The sequence below is a fragment of the Plecotus auritus genome, assembly GCF_963455305.1.
Source record: "Plecotus auritus genome assembly, chromosome: 9".
Classification (NCBI taxonomy): Eukaryota; Metazoa; Chordata; class Mammalia; order Chiroptera; family Vespertilionidae; genus Plecotus; species Plecotus auritus.
In genome coordinates, this window is record NC_137783.1 from 9,002,830 (window position 1) to 9,017,206 (window position 14,377).

Consider the following 14,377-nt stretch of genomic DNA (forward strand, 5'->3'; position numbering starts at 1 on the left):
ATGGGGGATATAAATCCGCCCACTCAGAAGGAGGAGCTGCGGCCGTGTTTCCCGATGTTGCCATGTTAACACTGCCGCTGGTGAAGGAGCGGAGGGGAGAGCAAGAGAACCCTCCGCTCTTTCGGCTCCGCGGGCCGGATAGAACAGCCGAACGGGCCGGATCTGGCCCGCGGGCCATAGTTTGCCCACGGCTGGGCTACAGGGAAACAAGGCCAGAAGGTGACCATTTCCTTTCCATAGGGGCCCACAAGATGCCCACTTTAGGGGGAAAAAGAGCCCAAAGACGTTGCAGACCTGGAAGTGGTCTAAATCAGCTGTCACCAACCGGTGGTCCCTGGACCACTGGTGATCCGTGAGGTCCGAAAGGTTGGCGACCGCTAGTCTAAATGCATCTTCCCACGTGATTGAACACTTATCGCAGCCACTTCCAGATGGAGGGCAAGAGGCTGGGAAGTTAGACCTGTGCCCGTCTACCTGGTTGTATGCCTGTAGTCCTGTACACAGATGAACGCTCAGCGACTAACGAGGACCAGAACTACCTGTGGAGATCCATCGTCCACTTAAGAAACCCTATTAAGATGGGAGACTTCTAGTGTATTGGTGGAAGTATTATACAAGTACTTTCACAGGCACCTGATGTAAGACGTATAGCTTGTAAGTATCTAGTGAGGAAAACGAGGGGTGCTGTGCTAATTATGCAGACCCAAGTCGGAAGGAGGCCGGCCCAGCCCTTGGGACTCATAGAGGCCACTGTGGGCCGCTCAGCTGTGGGCACAAGTCCAGAAACTCCTTGAAGCTGTCATGTGTTCCAGATTAGAAGTCAGGCTGCCTTCTCTGCACATTTGAGTGAATTTCTTAGTTAGGCAAAGGCCCTCAGCAAAAGTTTGTGTCTTTTGTAGATTATGGCCTAGGAAAGAAAAGACAGAATGTGATGTTTTAGGGTCATTTTGGTGTCTGGGCACAATTCCAATTTATTTCTCAGAAATAAAACATGGGAAAGTTCTACACGTTTTTCTCTGCAGGTGATAATGCCATAGACGAAGATTTGCTATTAATATAGATTAAAAGCAGGTTGTGGACTAAGGTTAAATTCCTCTTCCAGTTTCCCCTCTGATCTTCTTATATATAACATTTAGTGACCTTTGAACAGCCTGGGGGTGCTTCCCAGTGTCTTATTCTTGATGCCTGTTTAAAGGTTTCCTTTTCATATTCACAGCTGGCATATGCAAATATCAGTAAAAGATTATGATGCCTCCCAAGTAGCATTATGGCCAATAAATTACTCCCTGGGTAAAGATGCTATCATTTCAGCTCGTGTGTCTTCAGTGAGTTGCAAAGTTCCTGCAGCAGGCACGGGGTCTGCCAGGGCCATTCCCACGGCACTGCTTGCCCCGATGCTCCCGATTCTGGTGTGATGCCGAACCAGGTTCATCCTGTTCGGTGCCGTTGGGCTCCTGTTTGGGTGGTGGAGGTCCTGGGAGGGGTTGTGTGGGTTTGGGGGCAGGTAAGGCATGCCAGGGTTCCCTGGGAGAAACATTGTAATGTAGGAAAGAGCACAATTTTGTTCAAGATTTTGAGAGACCTGGTCTACATCCTGACTCACAGTAAATTGCTGTGTGACCTTGGGTAAGTCACTTCACTTCTCTGCACCCTAATTGTTTCCTTTTGGAAAGCAAGGAGGCTGCCACCCGCTCAGCAATTTTCATTGCAATTGTGTGAGTAATGGGGCCTTTCCTTCAACTCAGTTCTCAGGGACAAGCCCAGCGGAGACTTGTTCCAGTCGTAAGGAATTAGCGTATGTATAGCTTTCCCAGTTCAGCTCCCTGACGACCGAGTTTTAAGAATGCTGGATCGGGCGTCTGTTATGCCCGCACCATTCCTTGAGGAGACCTGTCTGCAAGACCACCTGTCCTGTCCAAGCAGTGAGTGTTTTACTCACCACAGGGCAGCCCCATGAGCCCAGGGACTCCGTCCTTGTGTTCATATCGCCATGGGCCCTGCCTCGGAAGATAGCTTGGTAAGTGTTGACTGGCGCGATGAATAAGCAAGTGAACAAACAGGTTTCAGGAACGCCTATCTCTCTATTACTAATACACGGGGATTCTTATTGCAACATTTGTACTTTGAAGGTCCGTCCCAGAAATTAACATTCAGAAGCATGAGTTCAAAATATAAATGACTTCAAAACTTGGTCTTTAGTAACCTCACCTTGTGCTTCCTCTGCTGGCCCCAGGGAGCTATTGAGCCTTTGAAATGGGGCAGGTCCGAAATGAGATGGGCTGTCATATTTTGAAGACTTGGTATGGAAAACAAGAACGAAGTATCTGGATCATTTTATATTGATTATCCGTGGTGATGGCAAATATTGGATTCAATAAAATGTTATTAACTTCTCCTGTTATCAGTGGCACTGCCCTAAACAGGTGATGAATGGATTGCAGTAATTACTCTCTCATTGTATGTAGGAGTGATTTTGTGTGTGTGTTTGTCTCTCCTCAGGCACAGAAGCTGAAATCCAATGTGTCGGGCAGTACACACCTCTGTCTTTCTGATGTAAGTTGTGTTTCTTTTGGGGTCTCCTTGCATCATAGAGACAGGGCCCCTGGGGCAGGGTCTGATGCGAAGGGCTCAGAGACAACCAAGTTTCCAGTCCATGTTCCTCCGGCCTTAGAGCAAGGCGCAGCCATTGGATAAAGTTAGAATCAAGTGAGGGACCCGGGTTCGTCACCTCAGAACTGGACCCAGCATGAATAGCATTGTCCCAAAGCCCCAGGCACATGCTATCATCCGGCACAGAAAAGCACTCTCACTGCTTACGGGATGTCCTCTAGCTCCAGTTCCTTTCATTGCCATAGCAACCCAGAGGTATCTGGGGCAGCCACGTAACTCTCCCCAATTTACAGGTGAGGAGATGGATGACTCTGTCATGATCCTGGCTCACTGTGGTGAGATGCGACATAATGGGATTGAGCTGGTGCTGGAGGCGGGAGGGAGTAGCGCATCCTGTGGAAGGTCAGCCATGCTGACTAGGAGGGGACAGGTCCGGACTGACACGTGCTGTGTCGTAGTTTGAAGACTTGGTATGAAAGAAAAGAATCTGTGATTTTACATTGATTGCATGTGGAGATGGCAAATATTGGGTTAAATAAAATACGGGAAGCCTGGTTCTAATTTACTACTAGATTTTACATCTACAAAATCTAGGCCAATGAAGGGCGAGGCTGCCACTGCCTGCTCTGCTGGCCCCAGACTGACCTGGGAGGGTCAGCCAGCATTCCACCCCAGTCAGTGGTCCCACACCTGTCCTTCCATGAGGGGGAGGGTCAGCCAGCATTCCACCCCAGTCAGTGGTCCCACAAAGACAGGGTTCCATGCTGTGTAGTTACTAGGGGATCTGGGAAGTGGAGGGGGGAATGGCGATTCACATTCCCTGCCCCCCAAGTGGATTTTAAAATCCGTAACAGAGGAGCAAAAATATGAATGCCGAGCAGACAGTTTGTCAAAGGTATCTAGTTCTCACCCAGATTCACGATGCTTCCCATACAACCACAAGCCGGTGAATTGGGAAGCCCTGGGCCAGCTTTGATGAGTGACAGAAGCTAGTTAGGGGCCGGGGGTGAGAGAGGAAGATGTGTGGTTAAATACACTGCGATGGAATGAACCCCTGCGGTGGATGGTAATGACAGCATTCTTTCTTACAGCGCGATTATGAAAAGGATGGTCTCGCTGGTGCCTCCAGCCACATAACCACAAAATCAATGGCTGCCCCTCCGAGCTGCGGTCTGAGCCCACGGCTGGTTCTGGTGGTAACCGCCCTGTCCACCCTCTTACCTTTGTCGTTGGCAGAAACATTATAGCTGCGTTTCAAAAACAACGTGGACCTGTAAAAAGACAAACACCAAGTTACCTGTTTCCTGTCCTCTTGTATAGCTGAAATTCCAGTTTTAGGCGCTCCGGTAAAGCATTGCTCAAGCAGTTTCATCCAACTGAAACTTGTTTCCTTTTTTTTTTTTTTGTTTTGTTTTGTTTTGTTTTGTTTTGTTTAAGAAAGCTTTTTGTGATCCTTAGGGCTTCCTAATGCAGTGCCACATTCCAAACTCAGAAGGCTTTGGGGTACGTTGTATTGTAAAGGGCCAGTTTGTACATCTGGCTGTAAAGCGAACGGGGCCAAGTTTTTCATGATGATGATGATTTTAACAATTTAACCCTGCCCTTTACCAGCTAGCGAAGGAGTTAGTATTGCTCAAGAATCTTCCCCATTTCACGTGGTGGCTTTGGTTTCTGATGACATAATGCAGCCGCCCAAGCTTGTTGGTCCCAAATCAGAGATTCTCCTCAAGAGGATCCTTGATGGACTTTGTGCAGACGAGCTTGTCCCCACGCTCACCTTTCTATGCGTTCTAGCCCTTTCCGTGCTAATGTTTGTGTTCCGTAGCCAGTTCTGCTCTCGCCTACCAAACCAAAAGCACCCGTCACACCCAAAGGTGGTGCCTGGCTTCTAGTGCAAACAGAGTGAGGGGCGAGGGTGTGAAGCTTCACGAGCCTGGGTCATCGACCTCCCTCTCCTGAGCCTTACCCACGCGCGAAGCCCTCCCTCTGAGCGCCCAGCGTAGCTGAAGTGTCCCTCTAACCTCTTTACATGTTTGATGTTCTATGTAGAAAACAATTTACTACTAAATGATTTCAACTGTTGGCTTTCTATATTTTGAAAGTAATGATCTTGTCTCCATTTTTTACTGGTGGTTTAACACAAAACACATGGAGCTTGCTTTCCTCCCCGTAAGTGGGGTTAGCTCCGACACTAACTCCCTGAACAGCCCTTCCGAGGCCCATTCCGAGGGGCCTCGTGCTCCAGCAGAGAGCTCTGCGTCACGTTGCTGTGGACAGGAGGAGGGACAGCAGCCACGCTCGTCTATTACCATTTCTTGATGAAACGCGTGTGCACACCTGTAGGGAACTTGTGGCCACTGGCAAATGTTCTGCAATGGCTGATGGCACCCTTGCCATTGCCATAACCCAGTAGCGTGGTTTTCACATTGCCTGACAAAGGCAGCTTTGATTGGGACAGGGGACAGGAACATGCTACCCTCTCTTCCGAAGCGGGTCCATGCCAGGGTTCAGAGTTCTCTCCGGACTGCGATGGCTTGGCTGCTGTGGAGAGCAGTTTGGCCTGAAGGTCATCAGGAACCTGCTTGCATTTGTTCCGCGTGCCCAGGGCAGACCGGGACTGACTGTGCGAGAAGGAAAGACTTGTGGATCAAGGTCAACACTGGGTCTGCGGAGATGAGCTGGTTGGCAGAGATACACAGAACAGAACAGGACTCTGGGTACAGGGCATCTGGCTTGTGAACGGCATCTCATCTTCCATCGTCCTCTTCCTTAAGGAGACCCTAGCGTGCGCTTGGGAAGTCCGGTTGGAATGGCACGATTCAGAATCTACAGTGATCGGGTGCTGGTAGCCATGTGTCTCCAGAACCAAATCAAAAAGCGATTCCACCTTCTCAGAGTGCTGGGAACATCGCCTTTCTTGTCACATCAGTAGAGGGGCTGGAGGAGGAAGTCACGGTACCCATGTCATGCTGATCCCCTCGGCCCACTGACGCTTGCCTTGTAAGAATTAGTCACATTTCTGGGGTTGGAAAAGCTATTAATTCCGAGCTGAAGGCATAGTCTTTGAGCTCCATTGGTGTCTGAAGTGCATTTATATCCAAATGTTAATAAATATAGATGGATAATACTAAGTACCAACTTTTTTCACTTCAAAATGTTTTCCAGGGAAACTCACCAAACAAATTTTGATTAGTGGAAAGTTTCCTAAAGACGTACTTTGAATAAACCCATTAAATGTGTCAAAATATTTGGAATTCCAGTCATCTATGACAGCATAACCCTTACAAGGCATATTTTGTTTTAATTAAGATATCCCTGTGTATCTACACTGGACTAATTGCATGTGGGTCTGATTCCATGTGGTCTGCTGTGGAAAGCTATTGATTACTTCTGCAGGAAACAGCGGATCTAATTAGCTTCAGATGACCAAGAGGAGATGGGAGTTATCAGGGCTAACAAGGGTACCCTGTGCTGAAGAACGCATGGATGTACAACACATAAATTAAATTTTGAAAAGCCTCATCTATCACCAATAAAGATCTCATTTTTCTTCAGCGATAGAAGCATATTAGAGTTACCAAATCCTCAATTTGAAAATAAATTGCTGATTAAATAGCCGGGGGGAAGGACAACACATTAGAGAGCTGCTTATAAAATCATGCCGAACACGTGTTTCTGCCATTCGGCGTGATCTCAGTTGAACTCAATGGCTCTGAAATCCCATCATGCACCCCAGGACTGGAGCAGGCAAGTGACGTAAATCTTTTCCGTGTCTCATTGTCTTTTGCAGAAATCATTCACTACCTCTTGTCTTTCAGTCCCTGCATTTAGGGAGCCACCCAATACAAGGGCTGTCTGCTGAGGCTTGGGCCTCTGGCAGGAAGCAGCTCATTATAGTTGACTTCGACAAAACCAAAACAGTCATTTCTGTCCAAGTAGACCATGAATCCCAGATCAAGGCTAGCCACACCCAACTTATTGGAAAAGAAAGGCACATTTGCCAAAAGAAAGGCACATTTGCCAAACCAATTAGAAGCACATTCATTCCACTTCGATGTTGAATCTCTTTGGCCAATCTTTGTTTTGTGTGTCTTGTTAATAGAGCACAGGAAGGAAGGCGTGCACAATAGAGAGAGGGAATTAATTCAGAAAGCCACCTGAATCTGTATTTTTCCATATTTGAATTTTTCGAGTCTCTAGTAGAAAACATGTAAGTTGAGAATTACATTAGGTATTTTTCACCAAATATAGCAAACTGTATCCAAAATGCGATAGGAGTGTGGTTTCCATTAAAATGAATTGTTACAAAACTTGTCTATCCTGTAGTTAAAAATGTCTTAGAAGCCGTGTGTTTGAGTTCATCAAATAGAGGTCAGGGCCCCTCCGGGGCTGTGTGGCCTTTGGTTTGGGCTGTGTTAAGACTGCTCTTGTCATGCGCACGCTCTGAGGATGGGTCCTCTCCAGCTGTGTCTAGCTTCCCACCTGCCCCTTTGTACCCTACGTCAAATACTCCCCACGCTCCAGCTGCTGCCCTAGGGAAGTGGGAGCAGAAGCGTTTCAGAGTCAGTGGCAAGTGCTTGGGGAAGGAGATGGAAGAGCAGTGGGAGTTAAAATAATCAGCACATTCTTTTCTTAGAATCCAGCATAAATGTATTTCTGCCGTTAGTATTTACCAAAGAGCGGCCTTGGAGGACCTGTCTCTACAAAAATATGTTTTCATTCCTGTAGTCAGGCAGTGTACTACTACTTCGAGTTTAAACTCTGGGCCCGAAAAGGCCTGCTGAAACGAGTTCCCATTTCCTGATTCTCCTTCGAAGCTGTCCTCGATCTCCTGAATTCATACCCCTGTGATCTTTGCTGCTTCTGCTCTTTGATAAAGCAAATGAGATCATGGGAAACCCATCTTTTCAAGAGAGACCAGAAGCAATGGCAACAGAGTAAATTACGAACGGCCCAGGCACGGTCCCAGCAGAAGGGCCGATCTGCACTGACCTGGAGGAGTCTGGAGAGAGGAGGCGAATAGAGGTGCAACAGGAGGACACCTGCGTGGGTGACGATCACACAGTCCGAGGATGTCCCTTCCTGATCCGAATAGGAGCCGTGTCCTAACAAAAGAGCCAGAGGTCCTCCAATTAGATGGCAGTGTCTCTGGGGGAAGCAAGCCTGAACTAATACCTGGGTAACAGAGAAAATAATGTCTTTTTAGAGATTCTAAAAGAGTAAAACAGCTGGGAATTGGGTTGGACACCCTAAGAAGCTAAGTTCTTCTCTTATTACTCAGACGGGCTTCTCATGTATAGATCGGACACATCCTGAGTTCGACATGGCCTTTATTCTCAAGTGACCATTTGTTTTAAGCCTATTGTCTGGAATTCTTCAGGAGGGCGCTGCCTCCAAAACCCATTCTCACTGCAGAGGCCTTAAATCTGTGGGTTTCGCCACGACCTCCGACCCGGGGTATATTTAGTGGGACATTTCATTTCACAAGGATAGTGTGTTAAGGTATTGGCTGACTCAGTTCCCTTTCATATTGATTGATGCCCCCGCCCCCTACCCTTACCCTTGTCACGTATTGCCCGAATATGTAACCGGTCCGTTCCCATCAATTCTTCATCCTCGTCCCTCTAAACGCAGTCGGACCCAACTGCTTCCTGTTCCAGCAGAGGCCTTTTTTGCATGTAGACCCTGGCCTTTTGAAGGTGGAGACGCCTTTCTTAGGAGCCAGGAGATCTGAAGATGATGCTAATCCCCGGTTAGGAATTTTGTCCATTCAACACGCCCCTGAGCTCCCTCTTAGCTCAGTCTCACCTGCTGCATCCTCTGCAGGCATCCCTTTGTTGCCCGCTGCTCTCTGATGAGCTCCCCTTGCCTCCCTGAGACGGCTCGGGGTGTTCAGCAGGATGCGCCACCTGCACTTCCGATGGCTCTGAGGCCCAGCCCGGAGGAGTGGGGCCGGCCCGCAGACGCTGCTTTAATCAGTGGCCTGCAGAGAACCGCAGCCTGCTCGCACTCATCGAGGCCTCAGCCCCCTGAGGTCTCCAGCTCATTTGACCAGCGCAGCTGTGACTTCGCCGTGTGCCTCTGGCAGGTGCCCACACCCGCATCTTGTCCCACTGCCACAGGGAGTTTATTCTTGCTCCAGGGCAGCCGCCAACCCTGGCACTGGCCTCCATCGAAGGTTTGCTCTCATTTTCTTCTCTTCATCCCAGGCTGGGCTTTCTTGCCAGTTCCCCCTTGTTTTGGAGAAAGTGCCAGAGACCAACGGCCCCTTCCTTTGTTTTCTCTGAGCCTCAGAGGGCTGGGAGCATGGCCAGGTGGACCTGTCAGCGAACTGTCCCAGCCGTCAGGTCCCAGCCACGGCGCAGGGGACGATGAGAGACGCCAGCCTGCTGTAGCCAAGGAAAGCAAACCCTCGGCAGTGCCCACTCGACATTGGAGAACCTTGAACGAGCAGTGACCCCTGGTGCCCGTCAAACGTGACGTCATAAGGTTAAAGTAGGACGAAGAATTGGGACAACCGATGGATGCCCTGCATATGGCAACCACGGGGCAGTTACCCGTAGGTAAAGGGCTGTCCTCTCGTCACTGCGGCCGGGCAGGGTGTCTGTCGCAGGGACAGCTGCAGGCGAGTGCTCCAGGCCTGCTCGGCACACTGGCATGTGAGCTCCCTGTCCCAGGCGCTGCGGAGCGGTGGGACGCAGCATCTTCTTCGGCGTGCAGAGCGTGCTTGATCTGGATTTTGTTTTATTTCTTAGCTTTAGCTAAAATGTGGGGGTGGGGGGGGGGGCGTGGAGAGAATGGAAATGATAGCACCAAATCCCAGATATGCCCTGCCTTAGTTGGCCAAGGCCTACGGCAATCAGATATTTCTGCTGTGCTTTTTTTGGATTTAGAACTAGCTGATCGTCCTCGGAGGGTTGAAGAAACCGCTTCGGAAACGTGAAATCCAGGGCCTTATCGTTCTCCTAATTATCTGTCTTTTCTTTTCTCCGCTCCTTGTCCCCCGAGGGAGGAGGGGAAACACTTTTCATCACAGAGTTTGCTTTAAAGAGTTTTCTCATCTCCTGCGCCTTATCCCTTGATATTGAAATTATTTTCTCCTGTTTAAGCCGAGCCCTGCTGCGAAGCTGGGTGAGATTTGGGATGCGGACTTTTTTTGGTGCAGTCTTCGGGCTGGCGCTGACTTTTTACTCTTCACCGGAGGGTATGTCTCAGCTCTTGTTCTTTCTGTTTCCTGCAAGTTTAACAATAGAGGTGGAATGCAAAAAGGATTCTGGGTTCTAGGGTCGTTTCAGGATTCTGTCCTGGGAGAGGGGTTCCTCGGAGCCGGGGTGAGGGGGAGAAGGGATCCAGATGAGCGGCTTTCCTTCCGCTCTCCGCTTGATAGAGTGCTTTCTGCGTCTTTGCCTTTGAAGCACATGCGTGTATCCCATGGGCCGGTGTATCTGCTTTCCTGAGGAAGGAGCCCGAGGTCCCCCTGGGGTCCCTCCCACGCGCCTCCTCGCACAGCTGTGTGCAATGCGCTTCATCGCCGACACCCACGGGGGACCCTCCACGTGTCAGAAGTACAAGTTTTGCCCTTTGGACTTGGGAAGTGGTTTTGTGATGTTGGACTGTTCTGTTCGCATTTGCTCAAGCACTACTGATTGTACACGTACGTCGTCCTTCAGCCAGCCCCCCACCCTCGAGTATCCTAATAAACGTTTTCTTTTTTTTTTTAGAAAAACAAAAATGGTTGTTGATGTATGTTTTTTTTGGGGGGAGGGGGGTATTGTAATTCATTGGGAAATGAGCTTGAAACCTACAAACATATAGAGATCCCCAGTGTCAGGTGAGCGGGTCTGCTCAGCAGAGGAGTTACGTGATCAAGGACGGGGTGTGGCTGACACAGATGCTTTTGGAGAATCTTTGCTGCAGGTGGGGGTGTAGGGGGTTGGTCCTGTGCCCTGCAGGCTACTTAGCAGCATCCCTGGTCTCTACCCACTAGATCCAGTAGCACCGCCCCAACCCACAAGCATGTCAAACTCGTTTAAGGCATGCGGCCCACCGGCCTCGAGTTGGATACGCTTGCTAGGACATTGGCAAACCCCCTGGGAGGGGGAGACATCAAAGCCCCTGGTTGAGAGCCACTCATTTAGACACAACCGAATAGCCCACATGCCGTATTCTAATGAGAAGACGGGGCAGGTGGTTCTCCCAGTCCCGTATGGACTGCATTGCTTGTGTGGACTCCCAGATAGTATTTCAGTGAGAGGGCAAGACGTTGGGTGGGTGGTTGCCCTTATTTCCAACATCGAGCTCAGCGCCTGGCAGAGAACAAGCACCTGACACGGCATGGGCTGGATTCATCCGCTAGATACAGGGGTCCTCAAACTTTTTAAACAGGGGGCCAGTTCACTGTCACTCAGACCACTGGAGGGCCGGACTGTAGTTTAAAAAAAAAACTATGAACAAATTCCTATGCGCACTGCGGGCCCGGGACGAGTCGGCTGCTAAGCAGGACAGGCAGCGGCACCCGGCGGGCCAGATACATGTCCTCGGTGGGCCGCATGTGGCCCGCGGGCCGTAGTTTGAGGACCTCTGCTAGAACATCATAGTTGTGGGGCTCAAAACACGACTCCCCCACCTCCCTGGGGAGGTGAGCATCTTGGACCCCTTATCACCATCCGGCAAAACACTGATGCCCAGAATCAGGGAGTAATGGCACCTGTCCTCGGCTTCAGCCTGCACCTCACGTCCCCTCGCCACCCGAGGCCTCGCCCTCGCAGGACAGAGGTGTGCTTCCCTCGAGGTCCTGCGGGACCCGCTTAGTTTTTGTGATTTCTCATCCATCGGGGGTCCCCTCCTCCCTGGCTCCCCAGGCCTGCTTTCCAACGACCAAGTGTAGAATGGTTTCCGCCGACACCACAGTGTAGACAAAACCTTTGTGAGCACTGGATCTGGGCCTGGGGTTTTAGACGCATAGCAAAGCCCCAGACCCCACATCTCACTGGGCTCAGGGGTCCTCAGGCAGCCTGAGCAGAGATCCCCAACTTTGCTCACAGAGAAACGGACCCCAGGTGGCAGCACCCCGGGGCGGCTGGCCCCTGGGAAAGGACGGGACCCTGACATCTCCCCTGAACCACCAGTCACACCTCAGAGGCGGCAGCGCTCTGCGGACCAGTTTCCTCCCACAGCCCCTCAGTATCCTGATCATCTGACTGCAACCAAATCCCCAGCACGCAGGTGATGGAGATGTTAGGAGCTGGAGCAAGAAGTGACTAATAAAACCCTGAGAGAAATGCCAAGAAGTGAATAAAAACTATGACAGAAACAAGATGCAGGACTGCCTGTGCTTGGTGATCTAAACAAAGCCTAAACGACAACAGTGATGGGGAAGATACGGGCAGGATCCATAAACGTTACGTAAACGGACAGTGCTGGCTGGCCTGTGGGTTTTATCCTCAGAAAGGTCTCTCCCATCCTGGCTGGTAGACAATTCCCCGTGTCTAAATAACATGGTGAATATTTAGCTTGAGAAGACTTTGAGTGCCGGTATAAATAGGTACCATCTTTTTTTAGAACACTGTTTGACAATATGTGTTACACTTTAAAATCCACATCCCCTTGGAGCCAACAACTCCACTGCAGATTTATCCTGCATTCCTACACAGTGTGCCAAGATCCATGCCAGAGGATTCTCATTGCAGAATAACCTGTGATAAACCGCGACATACCTGAAACGGAATGTCCGTCGGCAGTGAGCTGGTGGAAGAACTCGTGGTGCATGGAGACGAGGGAATATCAAAGTTCCTATAAAAAAAAAAATGTAGACTTACAGTCACTGAAATTGAAAGTGGTATGTGGTAAAGTAAAAAGAGAAGATACAGGACAATGAAGTATATGGTCCTAGTTGTGTACATTTTTAAAATATAGGGGGGGGGGGGAGAAAGCAAGAGGGGGAAAAAGATGACAGATGATTGTATATATGATGATATAGAAGGGTGATAGATGATAGAAGGTAGATGACAGAGAGATGATGATGATATAATAGATACATGATAGAGGGATAATGGGTGGATTGATGAATTGATTATGGATGGATAAATAGGTGATAGGTAGAAGGTAGACATGATGATGATGATGATGATGATGATATAATAGATGATAGAGGGATGATGGATGGATAAATTGATGATGATGGATGGATGGGATAGATAGATTATAGTGGGAGATTCCCTAGATATGCAGCTTTTATTATATTTGCATATTCTTTTTGCCCATTGATTTTTAAGGAATAAAAGGTAAAGGAGGGCGAGCTGTGGAACTGCTGGCACAGCTCAGGTTTGGCCCTGCCCTTTGGAGGAGCAGGCAGAGGCGCCGGCCCGGAGCACTCCGAGTGCGGTTTCCCTCTGCACGTCCAGGGCCCCACAAACCTCCGTGGAGGCACCTGTGTATGCCGTGTGCCTAGGAGGGTTTTTAAATAACTTCTCCCTCTGTGATGGGTGACACAGGGGGCCCACCCAGGCCACGGGGAGCGCTTCCGGTGGCAGGAGTGTCAAGATTAGCCCTGTGGACAGCACCCTCAGAGGACTCATGATAACAACAGCCATTGGCTATTGGGAGCTCCCCACGCGCTCCCAGCACCAGGACGGATGGGCTCCATGCCCATGACCTCATTCAGTCCTCACAACAACCCCAAGATGGAAACCATCTAATTTTGCAATGAAGAGACGGAGGCTCAGAGAGGGCAAGTGACTGATGCAAAGCCACACAGCGAAGGAAGGCAAAATGGGAGTTGAATTCAGTGCTCTGATGCCAGTTCCTATAGAAGCTATTCTCTGCCCTCCAGCCTTGGGGGAGGCGGGGAGGCGGGGAGGCCCGGGCTTCTGAGCAGAAAAGCTCACAGGTCCACCCCACATCCTCACATCTCCACTTCACTCCCCTCCGCCCACACTGGGGGCCCTGTCATGCCCGCAGCTCAAGCTAACAGACTGCGGCATACGCTTGCTTTCAAAAGATAATGACCTCCCTGCCTTAAGGAAAAGAACAGATTTAAAGAGAACATGACAAGCCATCTGAGTGCCAGCACTGCCCCCCTGAGAGTCACACTTCCATTCCTGTCCCTCATCCCCGACATGAAACCAATGAAAGGAGCTACAGCATACACAGAGAACACCAAGGAACAAACGCCGGCCTAAGTGTTTCTGAGTGACAATGCCTCCTAGACCCCCACGCATTCATCTGGATGGGAGAGCGGGAGGTCTCCAAATGCCCGCCACGTCCCTCCCGACCACACGCTAAATTCTTCTGAGACAGACTTCAACCCTGGTGACGCGTCTGCCCGTTTCCCCAGCCAAGTGGACGTCAGAGACTGGCATTGATCAAAAAGAGCCATTTCTGCGTCTACTCACATCCTGTCACTTAATTGTCATTGTATAGCAGTTCATTAACATCCCGTTCCCTTAATTTGTTGTGAAGACTTAAAAGGCTTTCAAATCGAGTCAAACTGAAAACTAGTTTGCTTGGCTTTTACGATGATTGAAATGATGTGCATTGTAAAAAACCTTATGTTCAACACTCGGCATTATTAATTTCACTTGACTTCATGACTTAAGGTCAAATACGTTAATCAAAGCCGCCATCATTAGCCGTTTCCTTTTCTGTTAAGCGATTATGATCACTTACCATTAATGAGTCGTGAAGTTTTAATAATTTTTTGCTGGTGTGAAATTGCAAAACAGTAATTATGACACATACTATATGGATGGCTCGTTCCACAATGTAA

At 49.5% G+C, this 14,377-nt stretch overlaps 1 protein-coding gene across 2 annotated transcripts in view; it reads left to right on the plus strand.

Moving 5' to 3' along the window:
- Window positions 1-10,325, plus strand: part of GFRA1 (GDNF family receptor alpha 1) — a 194,544-nt gene extending 184,219 nt beyond the window's left edge. For both annotated transcript variants that reach the window (XM_080642810.1, XM_080642811.1), the window contains 2 exons: window positions 2,500-2,553; window positions 3,702-10,325. In XM_080642810.1, the coding sequence (XP_080498936.1) occupies window positions 2,500-2,553; window positions 3,702-3,857 (210 nt within the window). In that variant the 3' untranslated portion in view covers window positions 3,858-10,325. The remainder of the gene's footprint in view (window positions 1-2,499; window positions 2,554-3,701) is intronic.
- Window positions 10,326-14,377: the final 4,052 nt, after the last annotated feature.